Source organism: Diachasmimorpha longicaudata, chromosome 1, assembly GCF_034640455.1.
Source record: "Diachasmimorpha longicaudata isolate KC_UGA_2023 chromosome 1, iyDiaLong2, whole genome shotgun sequence".
In the NCBI taxonomy this organism is placed as follows: Eukaryota; Metazoa; Arthropoda; class Insecta; order Hymenoptera; family Braconidae; genus Diachasmimorpha; species Diachasmimorpha longicaudata.
The window spans coordinates 14,193,792-14,206,040 of record NC_087225.1 but is presented as its reverse complement, the minus strand read 5'-3'; the positions used below and the strand labels follow the sequence as shown (position 1 = coordinate 14,206,040).

Sequence of the window (12,249 nt, the reverse complement as noted above, 5' to 3'; positions counted from 1 at the left end):
TAAAAATGGTGATGAATAAAAATTACTCGTCTCTTGTCATTATCAACTATGTTTATTTCATTTTAATATACAGGAGTTATTCATATTTATATGTACTTATAAATGACAGCTTCTCTGTCAACTACTGACTGGAGCTCCAACTTCACAGGACACTGGAGCCAGTAGCTCAGTAGCTCCTGCGTGTAGCCAATCAGAAAATAAAATTTCGTAGGAGCCATATTTTGCTTGATTATACCAGCAATTCTTATTATATTGTGCTGTCGTTTTATTATTATTTCTGAGACGAAGATGTTATGCCATGTGCCAGTCATGAAACGGCGGATAAAAAGGTCTTCCACCGCGGTCTCAGAGGGTCTGTTTCCATCCTTAATATTGGCTAAAGGAGAGATTCAAAGATTTAATCGGCAAGCAATGAAGTACCATCATAAACTAATGTATTATATAAAAAAGAAATTCTGAAAAAATGTGTCACTATATTTTTCTAAGGAAAAGTGTCCATTTATTAATAGAAGGCCAATATATCCTAGAATAATTGAGGAACTTACAAGTATTCCACGCATTCCACGATTTTCTGTGCGCCAGATACTCGGGTGTAGTTGCCATTTCATAAGTTAAGGGTTTATTATGCTTAAGGGAAGGCCTATGACGACCTGACCGATTATTCTTCGCTGCTACTGCCGATATGTGAAAACATCTCTGCCAGGACTGACATTGCAGTGTTTGGAGACCCTAATCACAGTATATTATTCATGTTTATTGTGATAATTTGAATAAATCTCAGTCACAACGTGAGGTATCATTGTTGTTGATACAGCACAAAGATGATAGGGTATTAAAATCATAGAAACTTACATTCTTCAGCAAAGAAGTCATTCTGGTTATCACTCTTTTCTTTGTCAATATGAATAGATGTCACGGTTATATTGTGATTAATTGTTTATTTCACCATTTGTGACGAAAGGAAAAACTCTGTGGTTCCGAAACACCAAAAGTTTTTGAGGTTAGATCAGTAGATACGGTCAGAGTCTGATCAGACAACTAAACTCGGTTGATAACTTATCAGCAGTGATTAATATTTTCCTACGAAGTGTAACTTTATGTTCAGATGATTATTTTACTCATTGCTGAACAGATATCTCCGCCTAATTATCACAAGTCGCGAAATAAATAGAATTCATAAGAATTCTTATACTCAACTCGTTGAAAAATTATATTTATAGATTTCAATTGAGAAAAATGGAGACAAAAAATTTACTCACTCCTAGGAAAAATTGAAAAACTCATATTCTGAGCTTTCTAAATATTCCCGTTCATTAATAGCATAACAACAAAATGTAAATTTACGCAATACTCATAAATCTCGTCCTTTGACGGAAACGAATCCCTCAAAAATCCCGTTGCGGGCTATTGTCTTGTATTGAACCTCAAACGCACATAACTTTGACCCACTTCAGCTCTCCCTACAATTACATTTCCCCCGACCTTGGTGATCAGCCTCACGTGAAGATCCGAACCCCAGACAATGCGGCATATTTCGTCGGGAATCATAAACCGTTGAAAAATGCGGATTGAATAATTGCCTAACGCATCCGTATTTCTCAACGCTTCCACCTGTCGTCTTCGCAGAAACTTTATAAAAGTGGAAAAAAATTTGATCAGTGAATTGAAACATTCTTTCATAATTCCCGAGGAAATTGACAATTTTTTCATTTCCACATACCGCATCCTACCCCGAGTTGATTCGACGCACAGTTTATGCCCCGGATTATCCTTTGCATACATTCACATTGCTTTCTATGTCCCATAATAATTTTTCACCGTAACTCCAGTTTGAAATATACCATACCCGCGACCTACGGGCCATTCGATCCCTCCACGCATTGTGAACCTGAAAATCAGAGTCAACGAGAAAAATTTATATCTCCATTTCCATTTAATATCGCGGGATGAAATTGATTGAAATCTATCGGACATTCAATGACATCATTCATTCATGTTGTATGTCAAAGAGGATAGGATTTTTTATCAGGGGAAAGCAGTTCACGGAATCCTGACTATCATGAAATTCTGAAACGAAGTGAATGCAATTTCCGAATTCCGTGAAATAAAAAATAAATCTTGAATATCTTTGGAATTTAAGGTTTCAGGGGCGTCGTTCCTCAACTCATTATTCCCACGTGTTCCACATCTATCTCTGAATGCTATTAATTATTTAAAATTATTTAAGATGACTGTAGATCATTATACGCAAATAAATCTGCAATTTGTAAAAAATTAAAAATAAAAGGAAGTCCTATAAGAAGAGATTTTTCTACAGATTGAATTCTATATGAAATATTTCAAGCTCATTTAAGAGACATTGCATACATCTGGAAATTGAAAAGAAAAGCCAAAGTGTAATGAAATTGAAATTTCCAAAATAGAAGCCCCTCTCTCAAAAATACATTTTAATGTTGGTCTGGAACAAAAATTCTCCACTGATTTATCTGCCAACAATTATTGAATCTTTCTTTCCGCATGACTCATTTCAGTACAACTACTTTACACTCCCACACCCCCTTGACAATTTTCCTCACAAAAACAAAAATAATCGCGTGCATATTCTCCCCATCCAGAGGACTAGTCCCAAGAGCGCACGCGCAAGGGCAGCAGGTTGTCGCACGCTGATGCTACGGGAGCGTGTCAAAGGAGTTGTGTCTGTTGGGATGGGAGAAATGGGGGAGAGTGCAGATGGCGTGGGCGAATGACGGTGGGAATTCGCGGGGTGGGATGCAGGGGGTTGAGGACACGAGTAGAAAAGGACAGCGATTGACGACGGATGCAGCATCGCAGCTGGGAACGAGGGTAAGGGACAGGCTACCAGCGACTGGAGTCCGCGATGTGGGGGCTGGGGGGGACCAGAGAGAGGGAGAGCGATAGAGGGTGAAGGGCGGCGCGGTGGGGAGAAGGTCGCGCAGCGCCGAGGGTTGACGTACAGAGGAGGGGGGAGAAGGAGCCTGACCCGCTCAGTCTCGTTGATCGCGGCGCGAAGCAAGCCAGTGTGCCGCCGTAACGTGACAATGGCAGTAGTCGTAATTGTTGTATCGGCCATTACAACGATCAGCTGATCGGCCAAAGACGACTACTGCCCACCCCCTCTCTGTTTATCCACCACAATATCAATTATCCATCGATAAATCGCCAATTGCGATTGGATTTCATGAAAATTCTTAGTCATTTTTCACTCATGTTCGCAACGTGAAAATTCAATCTGTCTATTTTCCTTTTTATTTTGATTTGCCGCAGTCAGTGGCCATCGATAACTGTGTTTGTTTACGTTTTCACGGTGTTGTTTTTGTTGAACGGTTTGTTGTTTTATGAGAGGGAGGGCTTTTATTTTCTGTGGGTCTGTACACTGAGCTTTCTTGTGAATTCATTCGGTGTGCACATGTGCGCGATATATGTCGAAGGGCGCGATTGTTCCTCGTTTTAAATTGAGGACAAATGTGTCATAATCATGCCAACTAGGAAATACAGAAGAGATACTAGTGAAGTGAGCTGCTGTCTCAAATATGTGATCTTTGGATTTAACGTTTTATTCTGGGTAAGTCAGTTAACAATTTCATTTACTAGTAATTTGAGTCGAGTAGATAGGTAAATATTTGAGTATTGTTGTCCCCTGGATTTACTCGAAGAAAATAAAAGGAAAAATTCGGAAATTTCTAGTCTCCACTCCATTTTCTTTTAGTATGTCTTTTCAGTACAGCTTTTACGTTAAATTGAGCATTTTTTTCGATCAAAACTAATTGTTTAAGAGTACCATAATTTGCGAAGAATGATGAGCACGAATATCAAATACAATCCGTTAAGAAACTGTTATAAAATCCTTCCGGATAGGTTTTGAACAATGTGAATGGCATGATAAATGAATAAAAATCCTGAGAAAGCAACGAGATCATATGAGATTATTGGAAAATCCTGGGACTGTCACTTATGTGATTTTACGTCGACAGAAATCCCTTTTTCATGAGGACAGATTGGAAAGTCGATTTTCATCACTTGTCATGCAACCATGACCCAGGAATCGTATAGGGTAACTGAAAAAAAAACTTTTTCGCTCGAATGCGCTATCTATACCCTACATTCTCCCCAAGTGACAGAATTTTTAGTCCATCGATAGTGATAAAAAAAAGTATATTTCTTGTAAAAAGCTGTCATACTCGTATAGGAGAAAAACGAGTCCAGTGAGTGTTTTAAAATCGGAATGGAGTCTTGAAATTTTAGGACGATTGTTTTTTTATTTATGTGACGTACATTCAGGGGGTGGCAAAGGAAATTTCGCTCACAACGACTACCCTTGGGTATCGTGCATTATGAAGTTTCGTCTGGGCCACTGATGTGGCGATTTTATTCTCAATATGTATACTCGGTGGGGAGTTTATAAAATAAAAACAAAAATAATATCACCTTTTATGTGGCAACGTACCAGTGTTTATGGCGGATTGAGGAGGGGACGGAGGTGTGTTGTAGAGAGAGAAAAAAGTGAGACTGTAAAAAAGTTTTATAACTCTGCGTTGGGTTGAGAGGGAAGTACATAGCATCAATGTACAGGTATCCCTTATGGTACATTTCCCCCTGCTCCAATTGCTGTGCATGTGGTGTGTACGTCACGGTCTGGTTATTGCTGCAGGCTGGGCAGACAGTGAATATGCATAAACATTTAATTATATTTTTTGGGGGGCTCTCAACACTGTTAAATAATGCAAATATTTTTGAAAATTTAAATTCACTGATGGCTCGTTCTTCTTCATTTCATTAGCCCTTCATTGGCTCCGGCGCTTTTGATTTTTTTTTTTTCGGTTGTTCGGCACCAGGGGATGGGGATACATGCAAGTGAGTCCCACTCGTGCTTCTAACATCGTATAAATTAGCATACTCCCTCGGCGACAATTATTCCACTGGCGTGACTCGGTTTTTGCGTACATTAAGTCCCTCGCGAGGCGACGGGGGAGACTGAGTAACTCAAAAATGCCATGTTAGCTGGGGAACGTAATGGCAAAAACATATCATGAATAGATATATAAAAGCTTTTTTTCTCTTTGCGCTATCTTGGCTACTTTATTGAGGTTGTTGTCCCATCTACGGGAATAAAATTAAAAAATCAAGTAATTAGAGACAGCGGAGGCCGGAAAAAAAAATAATTCTGCGTAAAATGGGAGGTGAAAAACCCTGATTTTACGGTTCATGTTTTTTTTTTTCGAATTTTTGTATAAACTTTTTTGGTCGCCCTACAAAGACTTTCCGCAATGAAAACACACAACTCATCATTATTTAACCACCGAATAGCATGAATTTATAAACATGCAATAATGCGCTGTTTGATTACATAAATAAATGGTCAGAGTTAAAACATTTCACAATTTATCAATTGAAATGTGGGGAGTGTTCACTGAAAATATACCACTTGCTCACCACTGATAAAATGGTCCAGTTTTTCCCATTTGCAATAAAATTATGTATCTTTGGTTTATTTTGGGGAATCTCTAGGATCTCAGGGAATTAATCAAGTGCTTTTGATATCTCCATCCATTCCATCCTTTGCATTCGCTTTTATCGTTGAGTTTTACAAATATTCACATCCAATAATGCAAAAAGGCCTTCTAGGGAGAATGCAGAATCGCGTGAAGGCGCGTTTCGTGTTACGTTAGTAACACGCAACACAAGTGTATAGTATACTGTTCTTTATGAAAACGTCAGTGTATTGCCCCCTTTGCTCGAGTGTAGTCCCTTCCGCACCAATACATGAACACCTTTAGGGATATACATCGGCACTTTTTACTGTCCCTGTTATGTCCGATAAGAGGAATGGGGTATCCTTCCTACTCCCTCTCACGCGTTGCCTTTTTCCTTGGAGCAATTGTTGGCTGCGTCGAGAGGGGTTTGAGGAATCTTATTATAAAACTTGCCCCGTCGAGTGGCTCTCGCTGAAAACCGGTTTTTACCATTCTACCGGTTAAACCTCCACTAGTTCGACCAATACAACTTGGGGAGAATCAAAGGCGCGAGGACTTCAACGAGCTATTTGTCTTCATGATTCGAATAAGCAATGTTACATGCTTGAGGATATCGGTTCCGGTATTAAATATTTATTCGATCGATTAATCGGAGATTTTGATAAAGTTGAGTTGAGAATAAGTCATGGGTGAGGAGCCAACAGTGGGCCAGCGGCTTGCCGATGGTCGGCAATATGGGTTTACTTTCAACACTTTTAATATCAGTCGAAATAGGCATCAATCCGCAAGTGTCGGCCCAATACTGGGCGACTGTCGGCACGTTAAATAACTCTGCCTCCTACTTGGAATGAGCGCGAAAACTGCGAGGCATCTGACAGAGACCTTTCACACGTTCAGAGAATAGGTGAGATGGGAATTATTCGGGGGATAAAGACCTTGAGGGGTCATAACTTTCTTTCGTCCCGCCTACACTCCGCTCCCAGCCATATACAGACTACAAAGAAACAGTGCTCATTACATTCCGCCTTCGTGTGACTTTGAATTTCGTTCGTCCTCGCTTCCTTCTCTCAGTTTTTCACTGTCTGGATTCGTTTTTTTTTTCACTCCTCTCTCACTCAGCGAAACAACCGTTAAGGTCCGGGTTTATTCCCAGGTGTATGGCTGTGTACTTGCTGGATTACAACGGAAAAAATCCCACTCAGTATAATCGTATCCAAGAGAGAAGACAGAAAAGTGGAAATGATTTTCGTCTCTCCCATGAGGGCCCCCGCAGAATTATAACTCATCATTATATTTTCACTTATTAAAAATTCAACTCTCAGAGCTCATCACAATCCAATCTCTCAAGGACCAATATTGGCCTTATTTCTTCCGCTCTTTGTCTCATTGGCGATTGGCCTCTGTGACGTCAAAGTTTTTCCCCTCTTTTCCCATGTTTTTCCACTGACTTTGCCGGGATTATACACCTCAGACAAGTGTTCAGAAAAAAAAAAAACGTTAACGTAAAATGAACAAAACCAAGGCCACGTCACTTCTATCGCAGCCCGCATCCACCACGTTTGGCTCACCAGGGTTTTTGTTTGATACCAATCTTCTGAAAAACCACTTCAAGGGAGAGAAAAAGAGAAATAAAGTGAAACAATTGGAACATGTCCTCTGGCTGGATATTTATTTTTTACCTCGACCAAGAGCAGCCAACACCAGTGGCGTTTGAGGAACAATGTTAAAGCTTTGGCTTTTATTTTTTCCCCATCAACTCCCTCCCTTTTCCCTCCGCTTGCCAACAATATCGAAGATATTGAAGATTTCAAAGTTTACGTCGTTTCCGATAAAAAAAAAATTATATTTTTTTTTACTGTTGACGTTTTTACGAGGCAGTAACCCCAGGTAAATATTTCCTCACACTTGTGTTTCACCGTCACATTTCATTACCTTGAGCGACACGAACAGCAGCAACTCACTTTCAATTCATATCATTCCATTTTATTACCCTCTTCCCCTTCTCTTTTATTATCGTGTTTGACTTTTTTTTTCTTTTTATCCAGAAATTTCCCTTGTTATCCCTTTGTTCGTTCCAACCGGTGGTTGACGTCTCGTCGGGCCCATCTGACTTTAATCGAATTACATGCATGTATTATATACCAAGTTAAAGTTGAAACAGGCTAAAGTAGATGCGAAAGTTTTCCCTAGTGTCACTCAACAATGCATATCCTCTTTATCATCATGGAGACATTAAACTAACATCACTCACTTCACTTGTGTATCGTGTCAGTAATGAAGACATCATGAAACTTTATCTGTACCATATTCACCGTACTTCGATATTGGAAATATATAAGTCACAGATACAATGAAAACTTGGCAGTAATTGGATTGGGTGTAGGTGAGTGAGTTATGAAAACGCTATTAACTCGCATTGAACGTAAATTTAGCTCAAAGGTCCCTCATTCAGGACTCTTGATACCGGTGTATTCCTTTGATGCATCTATATCTTCATCGTCTTTGAAAGCACCTACAGCATCGACTTTTCATGACATTTCAAGCGTCGCAGACGGCTTTTGATACTAAATAAACCTGCGTGATAGTCGTACAGGGAGCAGATACGCCAGTCGGAGAAATTGACAATGGATGAGATAGCACGAGGGTCTGTGTATGGGAGATTCTATTCATCTGCCACAGTGGCTCCTTATGGGAAACTTGAACTGCTGAATGTGAAGTTGGATGTGATTCACGAGCTCTAGGACATTAATCAGATTTTCGTTTCTTCTGTCTTTGGTCGGTCTCAGGGAATCAAACATTTTTTTGAGACTTTGGATTTTAGTATTTTTATTCACCAAAATTCCTTCTTCTGATCTCGACTGACATCTTGATCTTGCAATTGACTAATCGATTATTCCGTGTGAAGGGAGGAACTCGTGGAGGGGTAAAAGTTTATTGTCAATTTTCAAGTGGTACAAACAACAGGGGACAAACTGGAAATTTCAGGATGAGCTCCGAATGATGCAGTTGGGCTTCTCGGGTGATTGGTTTTCATCGCTTCAACATGGCTAGTTGGATGGAAATGTTGAACGTATGTATCAGAGAATTCGAATGTCCTGGCTAGGTATAATGGAATCATAAACTAACGTTGTCCACGTTACTACAAGTTTGTATACCCTGACGGGTAGTGGGTTACATTCTGTATATACTATTGGGGGTCTATTGTTCAGTCTTGTTGGAGTGCAACTGTGTTTGTACGTATTTTCTCTTTCACTTGCACCAATGGGCTATTGCCGCGCGGGTCGATGGCAGGCGCGGTCTTGCGACAGATTTGATTGGTGCCGTGGACTCACGAATGGGTTACGCCTACGATTCTATTTTCATTTCTTTTTTCCATATCACGGGGAAATATATGAATCAGTGGAAATTAAATTTCAATTGCGTGGAAATATTTTCAGGTTTCTCGGCAGCTGGAGATATTTTCTGTAGCCAAGCTTACCCCAGTGTTGTGTCCACATGCGACCATCGGTACGCAATGTTCACCCGTTCTATCATCTTGGCCGCGAAAATTTTATCATTGGAACATACAAAAGTGAATGGGTTTTCTGACTTCCACATTTCAATTCCTAACGTCGGCACAACCTTGGCTCTCCACTCAATGGCTGGATTTCTTTCAGCCAACTGGGGCTAGTTGAACCTGATGGAATTTTCTTTGAATAAAAAGCAGCTTCGCTCACTGTTTTTTCTTTTTATTCTCACTTCTATTTTCCATCCTGTGAAAATTGATTGGATGTGATGCCAAGCTGAAAATTAATCATTCTCTATTTTGTGTGCGCGCATGTATACTATTTTTTCCATTTTTCTTCGTCACATTTTTTTTTTTGTTGATTGATCCGAACCGAAGCTGTATGAACGGCCTCGTGCCTGTATAGAGCCCTCGACGGAAATTCATTTCGTGATCGGTTTATTTTGCATTGCGGTTTACTCATCGAGCGCCGTACTTCACAGCGAGAGGTCTCCATGCTCTCTCCGGCTGCGTGCCTTGTTTAATTGAACGTTTCCCCGGTTGGTATTATTAATCAGGAGTATATAACCCCAAGTTCAGTTGCCAATGAATCTGGAGTGAGGTATAACGTGGAACAGAAATAACTTCACTAATTTTGATGTGTGATTAATAGGATAGAAATTCGAGGGTAAATTCAATTCTGTTGAGTGGACGTTCCTGCGTAATTGACATTTCGGTGCTAGAACCAGTGGAGATTTGCACCTATTAAACAGAATCCATGTGACCGTTAGGTTTTGCATTTTTTCTCTTTTACCTTGACTTTTTTTATTTCAACCAATTTCATTGGCTGTAAGCTTCCGAATGGCGCCGTAACAGTTCCCTGTCCTTGTAACGCACTGCAGGCAATAGACATCCGTTTAAGCCAACCCCAAGGCTCCCATTAAAGTAAAAATTACCCAAAGAATGCCACATCACTTATTTCCCCCTCTCCCTGAAAATTAATTCACTAATGATGTGGTAAACTGCGATAAGTTTCCTTATCTCCTAGTCCAATCAATTCTCTTAGATTTCAAGATATTCATAGACAATGGATCGCTATTCAAAGTGACTTATCTCGTTGTACCACTTCGCTACTAAATCGCCTTCTGCATTAACATTAATAAGTCGAAAAAATAAATGTGAATCATGTCGTGGAGCGAATGGAGAAATGACAGGTGCTCGCTTTTCATTTCTCCCCGAGTCTCAGGTACCGGACAACCACAAATTAACTGAATTATCCTCATTGCATTGTGAGGTAGTTGCAATATTGCCGTGTGTACTAATTCCATTTCAGAATCAAGCGCAGAGGGAATGGTTCGCGTGCACACGCACGAGTAAAGTTACGAGGGGACCCTACTAACCCAACTGTTTTGAGTTATTGGTGTACCTCATACACACTACCTCAACCTATCCAACTTTGAATTTTGGTGGAAAAGTTTCGTCTTGTACGTGAAGCACGTTGAGTAGGATGCGGAGGATATCAAATTCAAAATGTCACCGTGGTATGTACAGATGTAAGTTATCCACCACGAGTGCATCTTCACCACCGGCTTCTTAATTAATTTCAAATGTCAGAGGTTGAGGAAGCTTGATCAAAATTCGCTGAATTCGTTTAATAAATGTCAGGGGCTTGTGCTAAGGGTGACGCAATCACGTGACGTAGGGTGAGGGGAAGAGGGAGAAGAAAAAAATATTCACGAGTGGAGGGAGAATACTTTTCTTTGTCTTCTCCATTGATTTTCCGGGGAGATGTTGACAATGGCTTCGAGAATAGTGCTTCATCATCGAAAACAAGAGTTAAATCATTCTTCTTCGTGTACTGAAATACCATTGGGGATTATTTCTCACTGGAATCGAGCCTGACAGCCATACATTACACCAACTCACGCTTTATTTACCCTCAAACTTCATTTTCGGTGAGAGAATTTCAGGATTTTTTTTTTCCTCTGCTTTCCACTCACTGAGCAACTGAGTGGGTAAATATTGAATTGACAGAGCAACAAAAGCACCTCAGAAAGTTTCTTACGAGCTCCTTGTTACTCAAAACTTCACGAATGAAGAATTCACGGGTTGAAAGGCCTGAAAGTAATTATGAAGACGTCTACGGTTTTGTCTCGGCAAACATTCAGAAATTGATTTTCATCAACGCAAATATTTCCTTTGTTTATTAGTCTTCAAAATAAAAGTCTTGCTGTCACTCGATTCCTTCGGCATTTACCCCGATGATTTGGTGAAAGATGACTCTAAGGCTGTAGAAAAATTGACCGCAATTTTTCCTCAATTTTCCCGGAACAACTGGATTTTTTTTCTACCTTTCTGGAAGTGGCGTATGATTTCCTCGCGAATATTGCTAATAAATAAACCAAAAATTGATTTTCATCTCGCACCGTCACTCACGACATGACAAAAAACGTATCGCGGATACGGAGTGGAGTTTCGGGAACTTGGTTTTTTCGTTTAAAGTTTTTCGGTGACACTTGTGGATCACTACTCTCCCCTCTCGGTTGAGTGTCTCGTCAGGATGTTATTTTTTTTTCTTCATGCAACCCCCTCTGGCTTTTTTCCCTTTTGTACACTCTCCGTGCGGTTCACTCCGATGTCCCGTATCTCATTGCCGAGCAATTGAGGGACGTGTTCTGGTACCCATGACGCGCCCGGCAAAATTACCTGGTAAAAATTGAAAAAAAACATGTTTCCCACTTTTCTTTGGACTTCTTTGCATTCCCATTCGATTCGCCTCCTTTTTTCCCCAGTTTTGTTGACCCATTTTTCGCAAACAGCAAAATCTCATGGCAATAACGTTTATCAAACGGAAAACGATTCTCCAGGGCGAGAGGGCCAGGGGAAGAGGTGGCGCAGTCGCGGCTGAACACCGTAAATCCTCTCAATTTTCGACTGCACTGAAAAAAAAAAAAATTCCCGTGAGACTTGGACTGGACGAGTCGAAACTGCGGCTCTAAAAGGCACTCGTCCGTATCATGGAATATCGATGAAAGGAAATGTTACCATTCTCCACTACCCCATTTCCAATTTCCAATGGCCAAGTACCCGTGAGAGTTGGAAATCAATCTTTTCTTTTTCTTCATCAAAAACGTTTTCGCTAATGAATGATGAAACCACTATCGCACCTTGCGCAATTAGTCAGCGATTCCTCACCTCCTGGAGTTTACAAAAAAAAAAGAGTCGCAGTGGGTGGGGGGGAGGAGAAGAGATGAAAACCCCGGTGTCATGCTG

At 40.4% G+C, this 12,249-nt stretch overlaps 3 protein-coding genes across 8 annotated transcripts in view; 1 reads left to right on the top strand and 2 right to left on the bottom strand.

The window, feature by feature from the left end:
* Positions 1 to 33: 33 nt before the first annotated feature.
* On the bottom strand, positions 34 to 1,013 carry LOC135161125 (small ribosomal subunit protein uS3m). Its single transcript, XM_064118427.1, has 3 exons — positions 853 to 1,013; positions 546 to 729; positions 34 to 376 (listed from the first exon to the last, which is right to left on the bottom strand). Exons 1-3 carry the CDS (start codon positions 871 to 873, stop codon positions 87 to 89), a joined length of 495 nt encoding a protein of 164 aa, XP_063974497.1. The 5' UTR covers positions 874 to 1,013; the 3' UTR covers positions 34 to 86.
* A 134-nt stretch (positions 1,014 to 1,147) lies between these two features.
* On the bottom strand, positions 1,148 to 3,091 carry LOC135161118 (uncharacterized). The gene is made up of 2 exons (XM_064118415.1): positions 1,721 to 3,091; positions 1,148 to 1,629 (listed from the first exon to the last, which is right to left on the bottom strand). The coding sequence occupies exon 1, from the start codon at positions 3,089 to 3,091 to the stop codon at positions 2,573 to 2,575; it is 519 nt and encodes a 172-aa protein (XP_063974485.1). The 3' UTR covers positions 1,148 to 1,629; positions 1,721 to 2,572.
* A 350-nt stretch (positions 3,092 to 3,441) lies between these two features.
* The window catches only part of LOC135161049 (tetraspanin-17), a 68,110-nt gene continuing 59,302 nt past the window's right edge, over positions 3,442 to 12,249 (top strand). For all 6 annotated transcript variants that reach the window (XM_064118340.1, XM_064118319.1, XM_064118337.1 and 3 more), the window contains exon 1: positions 3,442 to 3,583. In XM_064118340.1, coding sequence (XP_063974410.1) covers positions 3,497 to 3,583 — 87 coding nt within the window. In that variant the 5' untranslated portion in view covers positions 3,442 to 3,496. The remainder of the gene's footprint in view (positions 3,584 to 12,249) is intronic.